The following is a 22,677-nucleotide window of genomic DNA, read 5'->3' on the forward strand; positions in this document are numbered from 1 at the left end:
ACAACGGCATGCACCCGCGGAGAGGGGCGAATGATCGTGCGAGCCATTTATTTAAATCAATCAATTTTTCCATTTCTTTATTTGTATGTTTAATCCTTTGAGGAGAACAGTCGGTGAGCTAAACAAATTATTTTTAGAGTTAAATCATGCCAACGTGGAAACATGAGTGCTTTGCAAACTATGAATTGCTCAAAGCGTTCGTTTGATTTGGTTATTTTCTACCGTATGATTCGATTCATTTTGATCTCGTCAGTATTTGACCAACGAGAGCTTCCGGTTTGTTTGATGTTGAGCTGACACAGCAAAATATTTTGTGTGTTTCTCGGGATACCAAATCAAACACATACACTATGCAAAACATGCATTTCTTTAATAAAATCATTTGAATAGATCAATAATGACTGTTGAATGTTGCTCACATTCCAGTGCACTCGGATGACAAACTAGCTACATGTGAAAAACCAATTGATGTGAAAGATTGCAGTGGTGTTCGATTGGTTTGTGTTTTTCATGTTTTACAGTAAGTGGACACCGGGAACATGTGTTTAATTTACAGATTCACTTCAAGTGTCACACTGTCACTGTTATAGGAGATATCGGACATCGCAAGCCACTTTATAAAATGCTAAGTCTCAAAAATACAGTTCCTGTATTTTGTTGTGTGCATCTGGCATCAAAGCGACTTATAATGCATTACAAGATATCACTGTATGCATTGGGATCGAACCTACATCCTTTTGACAGTGGCGGCTCGTGAATGCTCATCCGAGGGGCGCAAATTCAAAATAAATGTTTGGAGTATCATACTGTATGTGTTGCTCGTGTTTTCAAAATATGTGTTTGTTGCGTCATGTAAACCATGTGTTTTGTCAAAATAAGTGTCTGCCACACAAGCGTCAAAACCGTTTATGATAAAAGAGACGCTCACATTTACAAAATACACGAAAGACACTCCCTTAACACTAAACTCTGGTTACGCATGAGATTATGTGAGTATCTGGCAAACGCAAGCGTCTCTTTTATCATAAACCCTGCAGCAGGCACTTATTTTGACAAGACACGTAATGCACATAGGATCACTCGACGCGCAGAACACATATTTTGAAATTACGAACCACACACATGACGGGCTACATACATGTTGTGACGAACTTCGCATTGAACGCCCTCAAAAAAGATGTCACCGGCCGCTACTGCCTTTTGCGCTGCTAATGCTAATGATCCACCAATTGACAGGAACACAAGACAAAATGCTTACTTATTTTTCAATATATTAATATATTTACATACAGTACAATATTTTATCAACATATCTATATCTTTATCAATGTTATCATATGGCCTATAGACGGTTCAACGGTAACCACATAAAACGCGGCTTTCGTGGTCATCACGTAACTTCCGGTAAACTCTGTGAAGAATAAATAACAACAAAGTCCTTTTAAAGCAGTTTATTTATATAACAAGCAAAATAAAAAACACGTAGATTACAGAGGAACCCAAAACATTTGTTATTTTCGACGAGGTATTTGTTTAACTAGACAGAAACCGGAAGTAAAGTTTGGACCAGACGTCACCGCACGTGCGCCCGATGAAACGGTCTACAGAACAATCTTTAATATTCAAAATAGATGTTTTTTTATAATACAAATAAACATCTTTTGATGTGCAATCTCAAAGTCTCAGTTTAAAGCTTGACTCACAATCATTTCTCTTGACACATATTGACATTTTGTTTCTTAGGCAGCTTTATCTCAGAAACATCAATCCATGTATCATTGATCAATTCACCGCATCGGCATGAATCTTCAGACAACACGAGTGAAATTGACATTTGACCGCAGATGCACACTGATCATCTACACACAACTGTTCTTCGTGTTTCAAATCTAGCAATTTCTGCTAATAAAGGTGCTTTACGATGCCACAGAAAAACCATTTTTGGATACATTTTTGGAACATTTCTTTTTAGATCCTTAAAAGGTAAAAAACATTTTTTTTTTTAAGGAACCTTGACTAAATGGTTCGAGGAACCAAAAAATGGCATCGCTGTAAAGAACCTCTTAAGGACTTTACACAATGCATTTGGAAAATATACAGTCCAAAACTAAATAGCCATTCCCTAGTGAACAGGTCATAAGTTACTACATGTCGCAGAATTACTGTATATGCATTTACAATATAAAGCTACTTATTGACCTTCCCTCAGAATTACCTTAAAATGAAACAAAACCCCCATCTGTCAATCTTAAGAAAGTTAAAAATATAAGATGAGACCCTCGCGTTCCCACCGTGCAGGATTTATGACTCAACACAGTCTAACAAAGTGAGAATTGTTTAGTTTGAACACAACAGGAACACTGAAGCCAAGCGAAGTTTCTTATTGCCGTCATAAAGCGTCTAGACTGCACACCCCTCCTTTCTGCACCTTCAGTCCGTACGTGATAGACGTTTGTTTTTACAAAATATATAGAGTGCCCTTTGTGTCATGATGGACAGATGGACCAGTTTACAAGTTCTTAAAACGTTGCTGTTGGTGAAACAACATGAAGAAAATTTTGAGGTTTGAGCTTTTATGAACCATTCATAAAGTGTTTCAGCGCTCCAAACTCCAAAGTATTTTCCCCAAGACCTTGAGGCTGAATTCCTGTAAGATCCATGAGTCACAATGCTTACTTTAACCCCAGCCCTCTGTTGATTTTAATGGATACAACACTTATGTGTCTGGATTGGGAAATGGATTGAAAATATTCTTTCTTCCTGTTCTTAGTCATGAGGCCCTCCATTAAGTTTTCGGGGCATTAATCTCCCGTGAGATAGGGCACACACGGTTGACAGTGAGACATGACGTTGAGGAGGGGGTGATGGCTGTATGCAGGCCTATCTTCTTTTCACAAAAGCTATAAATTCTTTCGCACCCTCAAAGCACTTGCCGTTCTCACATTGCCTTATGAAAAAAGGGGGCGGGAGGAAGCAGGGGTTAAAAAATCTCTGGCCATTCCGAACTGTGAGATTTACAGAACCATAGCCGTCCATTACAAAACAGGATGTGCCAATTGGTGCGTACTTAAACAGCATTTACTGGCACATCTGGTGATGTGCTGCGATTGAAAGAAAAATGGATCGTGGAAGTTGTTTGCTCTTAAAGCCTGGTCATCTGTGTTTCATAAAACGGCGGCGGGCACATTTGCATTAAAGAATTTATAAACAAATTTATCATAGACTTTAAACTCATCATTGTCTTGCAAATCCTGTCGCTGACTCACTCGCCATCTTATCCAATAAACATCTTTGGTATCTGTGACAAATCCTGACCAAACAAAAGACCACTGACCAACAGCTATTTTTATGTTTGGTCAATGATATCATAAAAAATGTTGTGGGAAAATACACTGACTTTATTTTTTGCTCCCTCATACCTTCATACTTATTTAAGCAACCTTTAAAGAATGTGTATAATTAAAATATATACCCTAAAGCAGTGGTCTCCAACTTTTGACCAAATCAGCGTGGCTTCTTTTATGTATGTTAACATTTTAAACAATTATTAAAAGTTTTGAGTAGACTATATCAAAAAAGTAACTAACCAGATTGTGGTATCCATTGTTGTATTCCTTGCTTATAAACAGTTCTGTTCTGAAGTATATAAAAGTATTAAAAAAATACCCTAAAGTATTAAAAAGTATTGGCTTAATCTTTTTCTCTCAGTTTTTTTTACTCAACTGGAATATCAATACACATGCAAATGTTAAATTGTGAATAAAGGCAAATGTTTTCATAATGCGTTTCAAGTAAACTCCTCATCAGTATTTTTTTTCTAATTCAAATATCTGTCCATATGCCCACTTGTTTGTACTTTACTGGTTTTCAACACTGCACATACAATGTGGTAGACCGAGGTTTGTGTTTCATGTGATGTTGGTTATTGTCAGTTGTGATTTCCATATTTAAATGGCAGCGCGTAAAGGCACGCACACATCTGATCACATTTACGCATGCAATTTAATGTAAACGTGCTTCGTTTAGTAGGCTAATATACAAGAAAACATTTAAATTATAATCAAGTAAAACACACAAATCACATTTTCGTAAAAAAAAAAACTACATTAAAAATCAAACCATAAATCTGTTTACAGTTTGTGATTTCTGAGATTGTGTCAATGCTGTAAAATGATTGCATTTTTATTTCGCCTCGCGTGCGCACTTGCCTCCCTCCCTTTCAGCATCACTCCTCCCTCCCTCTCTCGTTCTCTCTCTCTCTTTGGCTCTTTCTTTCACATATCCCTCCCCCTTTCTCTCGACTCTGCATTTCTCATCAATGAAGCCTCATTTGAATAATGCTCGAGCACATTGGACCAGAGCCAATCAGCTGTCAGAAGACCATGATAAATCGCAATGCATTATTGATAATAATAATTACTTTGACATGCGCATTTCTACTCGAGGGGCTAATTTCCCCCGACCTGGAGAATTTCTAAAGGAGAGGGACTAAATAGCCTTACTATTTGCCCCTGATGGTCGTAGGTTACCATGTCGCGGCGCAAGCAATCCAAACCACAGCACATTAATTCGGATGAGCCCGCTTCGACAGAAAATGGTAAGTTTGGTTAACAAACTTTATGCCTCTTTTGGTTTTTTAAAATATGTATAGTTTGTACATTTTGAGTCGTACCTGAATTATGTAATCGGACCTGGATGGGGATCACGACCTTTCGAGATTGCCCGTGCCTGTTTATAAATTTAGGTAGACTACTAAATCAGTCGCAAAAGTTTGCGATGGAAGAATATTTACTTCAAATGTTGCGACAACGAGGTTTGTAAAAATGAGACACTTTGGCTGTTTGGATTTTGTTAACTGTGATAGTTTGTTTGTTTACGCGTGTGCCTAATATTCGGTAGCATTGGATTTGAAACGCGTTTTTCGTCAGCTTTTTACTGTACAATGATTGTTTTCCCTTTACATCACTTGTAACTTGTACTTTACGTAGTTTTAGTGGTTTTATTATTTTAATAATTCGTAGTATTATCAGTTGAACATGATTTGTAGTTTGGTGATATCGATTAACTATGCCTTTTTGAACATTCACTGATCAAATGAATACATGCATCTCTTTTTTTTTATATATAGCCTATAGATAAATGACTTTTTATGCTTTGAGATGCATTGGATTGCTGGCTGATAGATGCATGCATATATTCCAGAGCGTGCTCGTGTATTAATATTTGATGCTGGTATCACTGACCACCGTTAAACAAAGGTGCTCAACAGGTCGGAATGAAATGTGAGTCGGGAACAAGCTTGACCACAAAGCAATAAATCCCCCACAGTTTCTTTTGGTCGCATATGGAGACGTGGATTGGGGGATGGAATTGAAGTTGCGGAGGGGGTCGAATCCCAAATGTAAACTATATGAATATTATGCATGGCATGTTAAAGTGTTCACTTTTAAAGCAGAGAGAGCATTTATTTATTGGTTATACATGAAATGATGCGTGGAGTGTGTCATGTTATATTTTAAACGACTATTTATCAAAGTCTGTGGTTAATGGGACATTGCATGTGAAATGGCCCGAATTCCCCCTTATGTTGACGTACAATCAGCGCTGTTAAGGTATTGAAAGATGCATTGTATCCCCTGTACATTGATCAGACGCCCTCTTGTGGTGAGTTGAGGAATGCACAGGTGTTACATTGTATCTTTCATTTAAACGCACGTTTTAACACGTGTCTAGTCACTCTGTGATTTCTAATCAAGTTATTTAAGCTTCTATTGTAGATTAACCACATTTGAAAAAAGTTTAATGCACTTTTGAGAGGATGGTTATAGTTGCATGTTAACCCTGGCTTAGTTTAAATGTCTCATACTGTGTGCGGGCACGAGAACAATGCGCGTACATTTGCAACTTTTTATTTGCGATTCAAGCTGACAAGGGAACAATTAACACGTCCAGATCCACTGTCAGAATGTTAACAGGTGGTCTCTCTCATTCATAAGAGATGGCGACATTTGCATTAAACAGTGGCCCTGTTAAAAGACCTCCCAATAGCTCTGCTATAGACTAATCTGATTTGTCTCGCATGTTCTGTAATTGGAGCGACTGCTTTGCATTATCAGATCTAGTTTCTGGTCTTTTAACAATAGTGAATGCCACAGCCCACATATGTAAAAAAAAAAAAAAAAACTTTTATTTTTATTAAGCATAAATGTTTATGTGTTGTTTATAAACTCTAAAATTGTATGGTTTGGGTTCAGATTTTTAATAGCTTGATATTGCTAAATTCTTGTTTCAAATGGATGATATTTTTATGTATTGTATGTACTGCCCTCATCTGGTAGGTTTTTAAATAGCTTTGTTCGTGTGTGTGTGGGGGGGGGGGTAGTACAGATAGTACAGCTATATAAGTTTTTTTTTATGTGCACATGCAATGCACTATTATTTTAAAATGCATCATAAAAAACCTCTTCGTAACTTTCTTTTGTTATATATGTAATAATAAATGCTTACACTTTATTTTTGTTGAAGTTGGTCTTGAATACTATTTCATCTCTTGGGCTTTTTATCTTTCTGCAGGGATATTGCATGATGGTCAAAGAGAGGATGGTGGTAATGAAGCTAAGAGGCGGCGATCTGAGGAGACGAGGGTTTGCGACAAATGTTGTGGCGAGTTCTTCGATGAGACTGAGTTTTTGGAACACGAGATGAGTTGCACAAAGAGTCAGCAGGTTGTGATCATGAAAGACGGTGATGGAAGTGAAATGCCCCGTGAATTCACCCAGCAGTCTTCAGATGGTTTCCTGAGCGAACATAACGGTGATGGTCAGTCTGCCAGTACCCTGCATTCAAAGCACAACGGAGAGATGGACGAAATGGAAGGAGAGCTCAAACTGAACCAGGATGATCCCTCGAATCAAGAACAAGAGATGCCTGGCACTCCAGAAATGAACTACATGCTTTCGTCCAAAATGCAAGACTCTAATGTGACCCTTGAGTCTATGGCTGCTACCAAAGTTGCTGTGACGCAACATTCATCCAACTCCTCCAATCAGAAATCTTCGCAACCGCACCAAGAAGCTCTTCTTTCAATCCCGATGATCTTGGAACAGTTGGTCAGCCTCCAGCAGCAACAACTGCAGCAGATTCAGCTAACCGAGCAGATACGTATACAAGTGGCTATGATGGCACCCCATAATCTTCATCCTGCTGTGGGTGCTGCTGTGGATCCACTGAAGGCACTGGGTGCGCATCTGTCCCAACAGCTTTCAGCTGCGGCCGCCCTCATCGGAAAACGAACTCAGAGTTTGTCTTTGGAGGCCCTGAAGCAAGCCAAACTACCTCAGTCCAGTGTCATCCCCACGTCCCTTCCTGGAAGTTTGGGCTCCTTGCCCTTAAAAACTGATTTGAAAGGGCTCCCAGATCTTGCTAGCCGGCTTCCAGCATTACTTCCCCAATCTCCAGGGGTCATGGGATTACAGAGTCCATTTGGTGCTGTTGGAGCAGGTGTGGATCCTTCTAAAAAGGCAAAAATTAAAATACCTGTGATTGCAGAGGCAAAGAATAGCTTGGGTGAGAACATGTTAAAGCACAAATGCAAGTACTGTGGGAAAACTTTTGGAAATGACAGCGCGCTCCAAATCCACTTGCGCTCACACACCGGAGAAAGGCCCTTTAAATGTAACATCTGCGGAAACCGTTTCACGACCAAAGGAAACCTCAAAGTGCATTTCCAGAGACACAAAGACAAATATCCACACATTAAGATGAATCCACATCCCGTACCAGAACACCTGGACAACGTCCCGACAAACAACGGCATCCCTTACGGCATGTCCTTGCCCATGGAAGAAAATGGTTTTGCTGACAATAAATCTGTGCTTGGGCTTCCCTCCTCAGGTCTCCATCCATCAACGCTCCAGGGATTTAAGCCCTCCTTTGATGTCCCAGTGGGTGGGGATCTCTACTCCCAGAGGCCCTCTTCATCTGGCAGTGATGGCGCATCAATTTCTTCCGGCATGTTTGGTCAGGAAATGTCAGGACTGGATCAAAACAAGGATTCCTCTGAAGCGTTGGCTGGGTTGCACCACATGAATGGTAATGGCCTATCAGGTGAGAATGGCTCTGGCACAGCTAAACTTCAGCAAATGGTGGATGGCTTGGACAAGAGGACCGGTGACCCCAACGAGTGTGTGATATGCCACAGGGTGCTCAGCTGCCAAAGTTCCCTTAAAATGCATTACCGCACCCACACTGGCGAGCGACCGTACAAATGCAAAATCTGTGGCAGGGCCTTCTCCACCAAAGGCAACCTTAAAGCACATTATGGTGTTCACAGGGCCAACACCCCCCTCAAAATGCAACACTCTTGCCCAATTTGTCATAAGAAATTCACAAATGCAATTGTTCTCCAGCAGCATATTCGTATGCACATGGGTGGGCAGATCCCCAACACCCCTATGCCTGAGAGTCAGTTTGAAAGTCCTGAAGCTTTGGATGTTAGCTTGACTGAGGAGAAGAACATGGACTCCAATGAACACGAGGAGAGCATGGAGGAGCAAGACATGGATTTGGACAATCAGGAGAAGTTGAACGACTCTACGGAGCCTCATCCTGCCACCAAAGAAGATCAGTCTTTTCAAGGTCCACCATCGATGTTTACAAGCATTGCTGCCCTGGAGAACCATATGAAGAGTCTCACCTCCGCGCTGAATCTACAGCGGCAAAGCAGCACTGCTTCTGAGAGTGATGGCGGGCTGAAAGATTCACCTTTAGGGTCTGGAGAGATTGACTACAAGAATGGCCGTAGTCCAGCAGTGTCAGATTCAATGTCATTTCACTCCTCTTCTCCAGTAGATGGTCCTCTGAGTAACGGGCAGTCAAAATCACCAGAATCCACACACCCAGATGATGGACCTAAAGCAAGGTTGGACTCTGATGGTGGACCTCAAGATTTTTGTGAAAATAATGGAGCGCTGGACTTGACTAGTTTTACTTCAAAACCCATTAAAGAGGAGCCTGGCTTGCCATTCTCTAATGGGGAATATGGTAATTTATCTTTTGTTGTTTCTCTTTTATGTCTACACTGAAGAACCATTTGCCTAAGCTATCATGAATTGTTTTTCATAATTGTAATACATTTTTTCATAGGCTCTACTCAATTGCCATACATGAGGGTTCCTCCAAGTCTGGTCAAACTGGAGATGCAGATTCCTCCTGAAAGTCCTTTAGGTGCCCACGGCCTGTACAGCTCCCAACTTCCTCAGGGAGCAGCAACGCCGCCTGCTTCTGCTAACGGTCCTCGCCGGTCTGCCAAGCAACATATCTGCAACTCCTGTGGCAAGAACTTTTCATCTGCCAGTGCTCTGCAGATCCACGAACGCACTCACACGGGAGAAAAGCCATTTGCGTGCACGATTTGTGGCAGGGCTTTCACAACAAAGGGCAACCTTAAGGTAACCACATCTTTTAATGTTTGTATTTTATGAAGATTTGTAAATGGTTGACTTCAGATGTTCATGTTAATTCTAATTATTCCAATACTATGTATGTGGCAACTCACTGACTCGTGTTATTTATTTTGCAGGTGCATGTCGGGACTCACATGTGGAATAATTCAGCGAGGCGAGGTCAGCGTCTGTCGTTGGATAACCCAATGGCTTTGATGGCTATGGGCACAGAGTCCAAGATGATGCCCGACATGATGCAGCCCCCCAAGGATTTGATTCCCCCACCAATCAGTTTTGACCCATCTGTATGGAACCAGTACGCTGCTGCCTTTACAAACGGCCTCACGATGAAGACCAACGAGATTTCGGTCATCCAAAATGGTGGCATTCCTCTACCAGGAAGTCTTGCTGGAGGTCCTTTAGTGGGCTCTACTGGGGGAATAACAAAGATGGAATCTTCTCAATCTGGCATCCCTGGCACAGTCGCCGAAATGCAAAAGAATGGATCCGAAAGTGTAGCGAAATTTCCACATTTTATGGAGGAAGGGAAAGTGAATTAAAGCGTACGAGGACTAATTTTCCCGATCGACTGTCTATTCTGTGCTGATTCGGCTTGTGGGGAGCCTCCTGAGATATTACGAACTAGGCTATTTATTAAGGCAGTCCTCGGTCGGTACAATCAATTCTTATGTGTAACGTTCCTTTTTAAGAAATTGTGAATGTACATAGCCTTGTTAAATCATTGCCTAAATGGGCCACGCCTTCATTTTTGGACCCTTTACCTACTAGTGATGCTTCTAGATGATTCTGTTGTAACTACTGTAGTTCTTATTTCCTTTTCTCTTTCTAATATATGCGGGTATTTTGTCAAAAGTTTTGTTTCTAGAAGTTGAATGTAAGTCTTACTTGAAATAACTTTATTCCATGGACACACTATGTCTGAGTTTCATTGGGCTTTGCTCTGCGTGACCTTCAGGAAGCCCTCAGAGACGAGAGTGATTTTGTTTTAACCGGTTACATTTTGTTACGGGCGTCTCTGCTTGACTACTCGCAGTCCTGTTGTGTGTTGATTTTGTTCATAAGTAATTGTTCACGATACATCATCTGTGTCAAAGAGCTGGATTATGTGCCTGGAGGATTAAGTTGTCTATTAGGTTGTCTATCCACTATCTACTGATTCCTTAATAGACCGAGTAGTTATAGTGTAGACATTTGTTCTGAAACTGGATTTCACTAAGTTATTATGTATTTTTTGACTCTGTAGTTTCTATCTGCGCTTAATACCAAAAATAATTTTGCTAAGTGCCTGTCTTCGAATGCTTTTTTTTCTTTTTACTTTGTTCTGCCTAAAGACACCACGGGATTGCAAGCAAGGCCTTTCAGATTTATTTTTTATTTAGACCAAGATGTGCTTTATACCTTTTTTTTTTTTTTCTGGTGTCCACCATGATTTTATATGGGGATTTCAGTGGTCCTTATTAAATGCCAGTTAGATTTAAATCGGTTTCATTTGGTACCTTTGATAGGAATGCGAATGGCCAGTACAAACTGAAACTCATAATCAGTCCTTGCACTTTATTTTCCTCATTCTGCTAAGAATTATCTGAGCTGAGCATTATCCTACGATCAATTGTTTTTGGATGCGTTGCTTGGAGAACGTTAGCTTGCTTGACATTGTTTTACGACCTATGACTTTTAGAACTGTACATTTTTCCATTACCACACATTTTATACTTGTGAGCTATGTAGGCCTGGATATCTTGTATCACTGTCATCAAAAATGTACTTTTTTTTTCGCAGGGAGACGTTTTTGAGATCGTAGTCATGCACCCTTGAGTAAAACTAACAAAACTGTGCACGCGGAGTAACCGTGAGCTTTAAGCTGGTCAAGTTTCTACCTCATTTAGAAGACCTTTTTTTTTTTTGCATTGTGTTTGGCGTTATGGTTGCTTCCTCCCCTGTAACCTGCTGATTTTTGTAATATATATATATGAATGTATCACCAGACACTTTGCACAACACTTGTTCAGAATAGGCAGACTCCTCATGTACATTCTCTTTCTATTATGCATTTACCAAGTTGTGCCTTTTTCTAGATGTAAAGAAAGATCAGATCTTGGTTAAATGGGGTCGTGTCTGTATGATTGTTCAAATGTTGCGTCTGTTTTAGGCTTGTTTACAGTGTAGACTTTTTTTGTGAATGTTTGCTTTTTCCAACCCCTCTTTCGTTCTGATATTTTGAAAATAAAACCATGGATGACTTTTCAAAGACTTACAGTCTCATTTACCATTCGGTTACGACAGGGATAATGATCTTTTATTATGGTTACATTTCTGGTGAATGATTGGAGCTCTTAGTAACACAACTATTTTAATCTAATTTCCTGCAAGCTAAAAAATGACAATTTTAGATGACAAATACTTTAGTGATGGGTGCTAAAAAATTAAGAGTATAGAATGGTTTCTTTCGGTAAACTTGGACTACAAACTCAGTCATAAGTCTTAGCAGTATATTTGAAGAGTTTTGTTCTAAAACGAGATAACTTTTTATATTTTTCAAGTCTAGTTTTTTGATTGTGCATTCCAATTAATATCACTCAAACTGCAGTTGGTTTGTTTTGATTTAAGCCTCCATAACTAAAATAAATATATATATATATATATATATATATATAGCCAAGTAGCACAATAAAAACATAACATCATAATAAACATGTTTTGACAAACATAACTCAGTTTTTTTATCTCGTTTTGGAACCCAACTCTATATGTATTAATAACCAACAATACATTGTTAAAATTGTTTTTACCCCCCCCCCCCCCCCAAAAAAAAATCATTAGAATAGTAAGTAAAGATCATGTTTTATTGAGATATTTAGTAAATTTACTACCGTAAATATAATCACTGTTAAAAATGTCTGTAGAAATTACCGTATTACTGGCAGTTGTTTGCCAGTAACTTATAGATTTAAATTTTGTATTTACTGGAAACAGTTTGTTCAAAGTTAAATAAACATTAACAAGTATCTGTCTTTACAGAATAAAACTATATAATAACAGCATCATGAAACACAGTCTGGGAACCAGAAATCCTTATTAACCTTTTTCTGCTATTTCCTTCAGATTTTGATTCCCAGAATGCTTTGCATGAGGCTGTTATTTTAGTTTTATTTAAAGATAAAGACTTGTTAATGTTGATTTAACTTTGAACAAACTTTTGCCAGTAAATAACATATTTAAATCTACAGTAAGTTACTGGCAAACAGCTGCCAGTTTTACCATAATTTCTGCAGACATTTTTAACAGTGTACATTATATTTCCGGTAGTAAATTTATTAAATTTCTTAATGGAACATGATCTTTACTTAATATCCTAATGATTTTTTGGGGGAAAACAATTTTGACAATGTATTGTTGGCTATTCCTATAAATAAAGAGTTTGGTTCCAAAACGAGATAACATAAATTTATATCTACACTGTAAAATTTTTTTAGAAATTGCAGTATTACTGGAAACTAGCTGCAAGTAACTTACTGTAGATTTTACATTTGTTATTTACTGGGAACAGTTTGTTCAAAGTTAAATGAACAATTTCAGTCATTATCTTCTACAGTAAGTAACTGGCAACCAACTGCATAATTACAGCAATTTTTTACAGTGTACAGTAAGTTACTGGCAAACAGCTGAATAACTATAGCAAATTTACAGTGTATTTATCATAAGTAATATGTGTTTCTAAGGACTTTTGGACAACTTTAAAGGCTATTCTCTCTATGTTTAGATTTTTGCACACTTAGATTCCAGATCTATAAAAAGTTGCATCTTGGACAAATAATGGTGTATCCTAAAAGCTTGTTTATTCAGCATTCAAAACAATTGACCCTAATGACTGGTTTGGTGGTCCAGAGTCACAAATGATTAATATTTAAGGAATGATAACTTCCAGAAAAAAAACAATCATTGTATCCAATAGTGATCCTATAATACTGAATGAATTTCATAATCACATGCCATGGTATTTACAAGGTCATTTGAAAGAATGCGATTATAAAATCAGGTACCTTTATTAAAAAACAATAAACAAACGATTATGGTATATGAACATAATACGATATGAACATGTCATGGTAATAGTGAGATATTTTTATATAATAAATTATTGCCCCATGTTTTTTATTATGTAGGATGATTTTTACATAAAAACTATTTTTCTTATAACTTATGACAAAATACACCCACATTTCAAAATTACTGTAGTACACTGCAGTTTTGATATCCCTACTGAAAAATCCAGCTAAGACCAGCATAAGCTGGTAGCTGGTTTTTGCTGGTTTAGGGTTGCAGTAGCTGGTTTAAGCTGGTCCTCCCAGCCTAGCAAAGCTGGTCAAGATGGTGGGTCACCTGTGGCCAGTTGCATAAACATAGCCGTGAAGTTAAGACTGCATCTTAAGTCTGTCTGACTAACTAGCAATAAGTTAGAGCTAATCAGTCTTATTATTTGGATTTAAATTAGACCAATCTACCTTTCTATGTAACATACTTTTATGATCAGTCTTGGAGAAAAAATTCATGACTAACTTTTAAGACTAGTCTAAAAAGTTTAACTTTTAAGACTAGTCTTAGAAGTTTATGCATCCGGCCACTCGGTTTTCCAGCCTGACCAACTAAGTCCAGCTAGACCAGCTTAAAAAGTGACCAAAACACAGCTAGATCAGCTTGCTATACCAGCTAAAACCAGCTCACCAGTTTATGCTGGTCTTAGCTGGATTTTTCAGTAGATGTAAACCAGTAAAATAAATTGATACTATAGTGTTTTAATATACTAGTAAATACGACAGTGTAGCAATACACTATGTTTAAAACAACTATATACTGTACTATAGGCCTACATTAATAAAATGCAGTGAATATTAAAAGTTTACAGCAATTTACTATAGTAAATACTAAAGTACAGTATCTTCACGTGTGAGTTTGTGCAGGTGAATTTTGAAAAATATCGTAGCATTATGTAATTTCAAAGTAATTTAACAAAAACAATGCCAGATAATATTGATTGTAAATGAATGAAATACATTGCCCATCATGCTGAGCTGCTGCTCAGACTCAGAGCCCAACCCATCATCTCCTCACACCGTCAGCCTCCGCCCAACACACGGGCCACTGCTGTGCTCCGTAACCGACAACCATGACGGACAATATCCCGTTACAGCCCGTACGGCACAAAAACCGACACGACGGTAAACGCAGAGACGGGTAAGATCACTACACGACCTAAAACTCATGCAAATACACGCCAGCTGGTAAATGCGGGCTTGTTTATGGATGACACACACACAGGAGGTAGCATAGAAGCTAACAGCCCGATAAACAACATCCGCATATTTCATTTATTGATGAAGATATTTTATGACGACTTGGTATTTATTTAATTTACAAACGTTACTATATTTGTTATTTAGCATGGCCTTTGTTTTGATGTGTGTGTATGTGTAGGATAGGCACATCCTTGTTCCGGATGTTAACGCAGGTGAATTGTCAGAGATCGCGATATACGCTGTATCGTGTGAAAATGAGAGACACGCCTGCACATAAAGGCACGAGGAGATAAATAACAGCATTTCCCCATTCATGAATTGCTTTTTACACATGTATTTTTGATGTATAATGTGTCAGGGCCTGTTGTGATGATACTTGCACTTGATTAGGCTCTTAAAACATGGTAATACCATAGTACATAGTGTGTGTCACTGCGGTTTTCAATTCCCATACAAATATTGTAGTTTACTTTATTATTTACTGTATGAAACTGTTAATGTAAACTTTTTTGAACCTTACCATAGTAAATATTTAAATATACTACAGTGTCTACTACACTTAAGCAGTTTATCAGTATAGTTAATGCTGCAAAATACTGTAGTATACATTAACAAAGTGTAGTACCCTAATTACTATAATATACTACTAGAATTTGCCACGGTTTATTAAAGTAAGTATACAACAGTATGTTCATGTGTGAAATACGCCACCTTTGTAATAAAATACCAATATATGATATGTTAACACCATAATAATAGGCTATATTCTTTCAGGGCAGATACATCTGACATATAATGATGTGTAAAATCTTTTTTTTCTTGTACATTTTATTAACTTCCATACATCATGTATTTACATCATACATACATTTGACTTATTTGTTTATGTCAGTGCTGTGTTATTTCCTATGCTTTCATTCAGCTTGAGTATCTACAGGTGTAAGGTCGATGTAGCTTTGGATAAGAGATTGTTTGATTAAGGTGTTGGTAGGAGCTGAATGTTAAAGGCAAATATTAACTGTAGCCTGTTTGAAAGTATTTCTATGGTTAAAGTTAGTGTCAGTTTGAGCATGTTTATGTCAAATGTTTTCAAATGCTCAGAAATGGCTAGACATTGTAATATTTGTGATGACAGGTGCTGCCCATGGTCGCGATGCTGTGGTGGCGGCGATTTTCGACCTCGGACCGTCTGGTTAGGCCATCCGGAAAAGAGAGAACAGAGGTACCCAAGAAACGTCATAAACAACCAAAAATACAATTTCTTCACCTTCTTGCCTGGGGTAAGAATGATTCAGCATGCTTTATACCTTGTTGCTCAATATCTTCACGATGTAAAAATGACTAATGAATAATGTGATTATTTCCAATAGTCAGATTAAATGGACACTCCACTCTTTTTTGAAAATATGCTCATTTTCCAGCTCCCCTAGAGTTAAACATTTGATTTTTACTGTTTTGGAATCCATTCAGCTGATTTTTGGCTCTGGCAGTACCACTTTTAGCATAGCTTAGCATAATCCATTGAATCTGATTAGACCATTAGCATGGCACTCAAAAATTAGCAAAGAGTTTCAATATTTTTCCTATTTAAAACTTGACTCTTCTGTAGTTTCATTGTGTACTAAGACCGATGGAAAATTAAAAGTTGTGATTTTCTAGGCAGATATAGCTAGGAACTATACTCTCGTTCTGGCGTAATAATCAAGGACTTTGCTGCTGTAACATGGCTGCAGGAGGCGCAATGATATTACGCAGTGCCTGAAAATAGTGAAAGTAACCAAGGGGACTATTTTCAGGCGCTGCATAATATCATTGCAAGTTTTAAATAGGAAAAATATCTAAACTCGTTGGTTATTTTTTTTAGCGCGATGCTAATGGTCTAATCAGATTCAATGGATTATGCTAAGCTATGCTAAAAGTGGTACCGCCAGACCCGGAGATCAGCTAAATGGATTCCAAAACTGTAAGAATCAAATGTTTTAACCATAGGGGAGCATATTTTCAAAAAAGTGGAGTGTCCCTTTAAGGACTTAAACACAGTAAGATGTTTACATGTCTCTTCACTTTTGTTTACATGCCGTTTTTATTTTTGAATTATTCAATGATTGTGATTATTAGTCACACATAGCCCAATGCAGAGCACAAACTATGAACTCACGTATACTGTCCACTGTTTTAATTTACTTACGTTAAATGACAAACACGTCCTTATGTACACATTATGATTCAGCATGCTTTATACCTTGTTGCTCAATATCTTCACGATGTAAAAATGACTAATAAATAATGTGATAACTTCCAAAAGTCAGATTAAAGGGAAACCCCACTCTTTTTGAAAATAAGCTCATTTTCCAGCTAAGGACTTAATCATAGTAAGATGTTTACATGTCTCTTCACTTCTGTTTACATGCGGTTTTTATTTTTGAATTATTCACTGATTGTGCTTATTAGTCACACATAGCCAAATGAACATGTAAATATAAATTTATAAATATAAACATGTATATACACATGCAAATTTTTCTTAATTATATACATGTGTGTGTATTTATACATAATTATTATACACAGTACACACACATATATTACGTAAACAAAAACTTTTATTCTGCAAACGATTAGTCGTGACTAATCGTGAGGCAGCACTATCCAATTCAGTTTTAAAATCTGTGTTTTTTCGTTTTTTTCACTATGTAACTCGTCCTGCACCATTTGTGTTACGAAAATGAATGATTGTTTTTTTAAATTGTGCACCTTGTTGAGGCCATGCATGTTTTTAAAGAGCTAGCCACCAATACCATATCTACAGCTTGTAATATTACAAAGATTATGACCTGGGCAAATAAACAACCCAATAACAACCACCCATAACAGCCTAGCAACCCACAAAACCAGCCACAGCATACACAGAATCTGGGAGGTGGGATTTGCTTTGGAAAAGTGCCAAAAATGTAAAAATCTATTTTCCTTGTCATGCAGGCATCACAAACAACCTTGACCAGATTGGTGTATGGAAAAAAATAATTTGCATTGCAAATAGTTTCTAGTTATTTTGAACTATTTGAAGGACAAAATGATCAGTGTTTTGTAAATGAGTACCCAGAACTCTCATCATCATAAACTTGAAGGCATGTGTGGTTATGCAAAAAAAATGTCTTGTCCTCAGTTGATCTTTATGCACTTCAAGGTCGAATCCTTTAAAAAATGCAATAATATGATGAAGTGTAGTTTAAAATCCTATTAAGGCATTATTAAAAGCAAACATGTTTTGTAGTAGTATCATAGTTTTGACAACATTGTATAGTATTGAAAGTACATTTATATATCAAAGTACTATTGTATAAGCTTCAAAAATCATCTCTGTAGCACAGTTTTTTCTTTGTTATTGTCTGACAATAGAGCAAAGTGGGGTTTTTTTTCAAAGTAAGACAAAATTGTTTCTGCTTGACTAATGATTGTGTGCTTTTGTGTTAAGGTGTTATTCAACCAGTTCAAATACTTCTTCAACCTTTATTTTCTGCTGTTGGCTTGCTCTCAGTTTGTCAATGAGCTCAGACTGGGTCCGCTCTACACATACTGGGTTCCTCTGGTACGTCACGGCATGATATTTCTGCCTTAAACTTAATTTTCACCATCAAATTGTAATGGATTTTTATGTTTGTTTGTTTGATCCTAGGGGTTTGTATTGATTATTACAATTGTGAGGGAAGCCGTCGAAGAGATCCGATGTTATCTGCGAGACAAAGAGGTCAATTCACAGATCTACAGCAAACTGTCCACAAGAGGTGAGTGATGGTTTTCTCAAGCTCTTGTGAATTGTTTTGTACTTTCCTTTGGCGCTCATTGTTTGTAGATCTTAATGGGTTTTATGCTAATTTCTTAAAATAATAGTTCAACCAAATATTTAAAATTCTCTCATAATTTACTTAACCACATGCCATTCCAAATGTATGTCACTTTCTTCTTAAGTTGAACACAACAATTTTATATTAATGTGCCGTCATGTTATCTACTTAAGAGAAGCTTTAAAAAGCAAAAACGTCCACCATTAAAGTAATCCAAATGACTCTAGTGGGTTAATATAAATGTTAAATGTCTTTTAGAGTGAAACAATAGGTTTGTGAGAAAAAAACAATGAATTACTTAACATTCTGTTTGTCTTGTGTTATTGTAAACATACAAATTAGCACTGTAATTTCAAAAACGGCAACACATAAATAACTTATTGGTTTATGTGTAATGTGTACCTCATGCTTACTTTCTTTAGCACCGGGCCTGATTATGTGTTTTGAAAATTTTTTGCAATGAGGAGTCAAAATATTTTTAGGGGTGCTGATGATGCTTGCTATGCTTCTCAATGAATTACAGTAAAATGCCGTTACATCCAATGCCAGAGGGCGCTCTTGTGCAGAAACTCAATATGCGCTGCAGTCAAAGAACCATACACGCGCAGCTCCAGAAAATGGCTTAAGGATATATTTATATTGCTGTTCTTCAAACCTTTTCAGGTATTTTCATGATAATAAATAATATGTATAATAATTATGTTTGCTTTTTCAAATGCATGTTATAAACGACTTAAACTAACAGTGATTTCAGATCGATAAGGACTTACTGATCAAAAGCCGTAGTACGTGAAATAGGTGTGAATAATATCGGCTGTGCAATTCAGAATAGTTATCGGACACGTATTATTATTGTATATCGGCATTTATCGGTGCACCCCTAAATATGTTGTTTATATTTTTTGTAATTTCTCATAATGTAAAGGCAGAACGTTTTTTATTTTTATACTGGAAGAAAGCTGGAAGTATAGTTCCTTTTTTTTTGTACACGAATACACAGCCTTGCAAAGCATAGTTAATTTGACTCGCACGCGTACACGGGCATTAGACTCATGTGCATTGCGACAAATAGCAATTCAGGTACATTTGTCACTCACTGTGTGTCGCACGTCTCTTTCATTGAGGTTGTTTCTAATTCTGGTTGTTATATACAAATGAGTACTGTCCACTTTACTGCGTGAACGTTGTGCTGTTTGCGCTCCATCCGGTCGCCAAAGGTCACTGTCGCTTGTGCGGCCATAACACTTTGTTGCTGTGTGTTGCTTGTTATCTGAATGGGGCATAGCTCTCCTGGCCTACATACTACATACTTCGGTATGCGCGACCTGTGTGTACAAAGTATGCTGGGTTACAAAAATCCCATGGTGCACATACAGTAGGCGTGTAATATTCTGTTGACAAAATTTGTGTAATGTGTAAAAATGTAACTATACTATACTGCCGCATCATTGCACATTTTACAAAAGCAGCCCAATTACAATTTGGGTGCTATTTTATTTAAATGAAGGCTGTTAAAGCATGCAAAATCATCTAAGAGCTTGTTTACACCTAGTATTAGGATGCGTTTTGATCAATCTGATCCCTTTATACATTGTGTTTTAACTAGGGGTGTAACCATATTTCACACTGTAATACCTGGCCCATATTGATTCTGAATCACCAGGGTGATAATATGTACTGCTCTTTCGTGTATTACGTCTATTTGATCTAGGGCTGGACCAGAATATTCGAATATTCGTTCCGTGGGTTGACTGATTTTCAGTTTTGAGATTCGAATATATATTTAAATATTTTACAGTGTTAATGCGGAGCTTTTGCCAAGCAGGAAGTGCGCTTCACGCTCCCGCTCTATAGGTGGCACAGAGAGACCAACATCCATAGCCAACAGCCACCAAACGCCACCAGTTGAAGAGATCGCCTCGAACAGAAAGCACGCTTCCTGCTTTGGCATTCACGCTAATAGTGTTGTAAATAACGTTCAGTTTCTTGCAAAAACTGATTGATTTGCTTCACAAGACGTCAATATGTCACACAGAGTTATGGGGGATTATTTTTGATTGGATATATATGCTTAAGCTCTTAAAGTGTGCGGATCGGTTGACTTGCATGACAGAGTTCTGGGGTTTCTGCAAAATATCTTCTTTATTGTTCTACTGATAAAATAACATATTGGATGGTGTAAGTGGTATGAATAAACTTGATTTCGAAAGTATGCTAGTTTTATTACAGTTTGTTGAACTTCGTTCATTTATTTTCATTGTTTTATTTAAATAGCCTACCCTTTACGTTGTCAGTAATAACTGTGCTGCTTATTTCTGATACGGGAATGTTTGTTTGTTGGAAAAATGTTAGGCTACCTTATTAAAAGTATTGCTCTTGTGTTTTGTTTCACTAATGCTGTTCTCGCAGGACGCGTGACAGGCACGCCGCTTCCGGCTTGCGCTGTTCTGTAGTATTTTTAAAGTTTATTAATTCGAAACGTGTCACATGTCCATATTGCACGAAAAAAAAAGGCACTACACTCCCTTGGGTCCTCAGCAACACATCCGCCACATAAAACTGTAGACAGACAGACACACACACACACAGAGATTCCTGCCTTTATTAAAGAGAAAAATATGTTCAGCCCCTCCTTCCGAAGCTTCGAATATTCGATTTAATTTCTACTAGAGCTTCGAAGCTCAAAAAATGGTATTCGGAACAGCCCTAATTTGATCATTAGAAAGTCCTTATCAATCTAAAATCACTGTGGGTTTGAGCAACACTCGTCAAACATAATCATTATAAATATTCTTTGGTACTTCTTCTGTATCGCATATTGAGTTTCTGCACGAGAGCGCCATCTGTTGAGAAGCATAGCAAGCAAAATCGCACAATGTATTGTTACACCACTAGTTCTAATCCGTCTCTTTTGTCCACTTTTAACCATTTCTGTCCTGATTACTTTGAGGGGATGGTCTATGGGCGAGTTGTTAAAATATCATGTAAGAGTACCGCTTACATGTATATGTAAGGGTTTTCTCAGACATTTAGACTAAGGGGGTGTGCACACCAAAGCTTTTAAACGCAGCAAAAAATGCCAGTTTTACCAGCTTTCTTCGTTGTTGTACGATGCGCCGCTTGTATTTTTGATATTGATATTTGTCCCGCCACCTCCTCCACTGTTATTGGTCGGCCGTGTGAGAACTGACATTGATGGGCTGAGCTTTTCACTCAAATTTAAATAGTTTTCAACTTTCGCCGCTCAGTGCTGAGCATGGAAAAACGCTGAGTGCTGGCTTTCTGCGCGAAAAAACCCGCCAGCTGCTGGTTTTTTTAAAAAACGCTGTGCTTCCACTGGAAACAATTGGAAACAAACGCTGGCCACCAGCGTTAAAGCTTTGGTGTGCACGCCCCCTAATTGATGAAATAAGCTTGCACAACTTTGACATGCTCGAAGCGTAGAGCGGCCGCTTTAGTTTTATCAATAAAAGCCTAAAGACCGATGTTAAAACATTGTATTGAAATATCAGACATTGGATCAGTAGGTGGAGAGTAGGCCATCTTTTGTGGCTGCTCGAACACATTCGACCACATGAGCGTCTACACCATAAATGCAATACGGTATGTTTACCTCTGAACGTGGTCGAAAGTGAACGAGCTCAAAACGTTTCACACCCTGTATACACCTGTATTTACCGTCATCCACTTGTGATCCAATCGACCAAAGCGCATCTTAATACCCGGTGTAAACACGGCCTTAAGGAGGCTACTGTTTGTCTTTAATTTGAAGTAAGGATGTAAACTGTATCATATAGTGGGGGATGAAAAGCATGTGACAATAAAAACCAAGAGAACCTCCTGTCGTTTCCATCACACATTTTCCTTTGATCTTGCGGTCTCTCTTTACTCATAAACTCTGTGTATGCATGCGTCTCTCTAACAGCCTCCATATAAGGCTTATGGAGCAGAGCTGTGGCATTTGTTAGCAGCCTGGGAGGGCCGATGATTGCCATGGCCAGACCAACAGGGATAAAAACATCAAAGTTCATCATATTTAAACCTCTCCTTCACTCCTTTTTTAAGACCTGCACC

The 22,677-nt window shown here is 37.9% G+C and overlaps 2 protein-coding genes across 2 annotated transcripts in view; both read left to right on the plus strand.

Moving 5' to 3' along the window:
- Positions 1-4,389: 4,389 nt before the first annotated feature.
- sall4 (spalt-like transcription factor 4) lies at positions 4,390-11,695 on the plus strand. The gene is made up of 4 exons (XM_065285240.2): positions 4,390-4,597; positions 6,574-9,042; positions 9,145-9,449; positions 9,581-11,695. Exons 1-4 carry the CDS (start codon positions 4,531-4,533, stop codon positions 10,001-10,003), a joined length of 3,264 nt encoding a protein of 1,087 aa, XP_065141312.1. The 5' UTR covers positions 4,390-4,530; the 3' UTR covers positions 10,004-11,695.
- Positions 11,696-14,563: 2,868 nt separating this feature from the next.
- Positions 14,564-22,677, plus strand: part of atp9a (ATPase phospholipid transporting 9A) — a 70,680-nt gene continuing 62,566 nt past the window's right edge. Inside the window, exons 1-4 of the mRNA XM_065285239.1 lie at positions 14,564-14,696; positions 15,894-16,038; positions 18,234-18,347; positions 18,435-18,543. Of these exons, the coding sequence (XP_065141311.1) occupies positions 14,629-14,696; positions 15,894-16,038; positions 18,234-18,347; positions 18,435-18,543 (436 nt within the window). The 5' untranslated portion in view covers positions 14,564-14,628. The remainder of the gene's footprint in view (positions 14,697-15,893; positions 16,039-18,233; positions 18,348-18,434; positions 18,544-22,677) is intronic.

The sequence above is a fragment of the Paramisgurnus dabryanus genome, chromosome 21, assembly GCF_030506205.2.
Source record: "Paramisgurnus dabryanus chromosome 21, PD_genome_1.1, whole genome shotgun sequence".
NCBI classification, from domain to species: Eukaryota; Metazoa; Chordata; class Actinopteri; order Cypriniformes; family Cobitidae; genus Paramisgurnus; species Paramisgurnus dabryanus.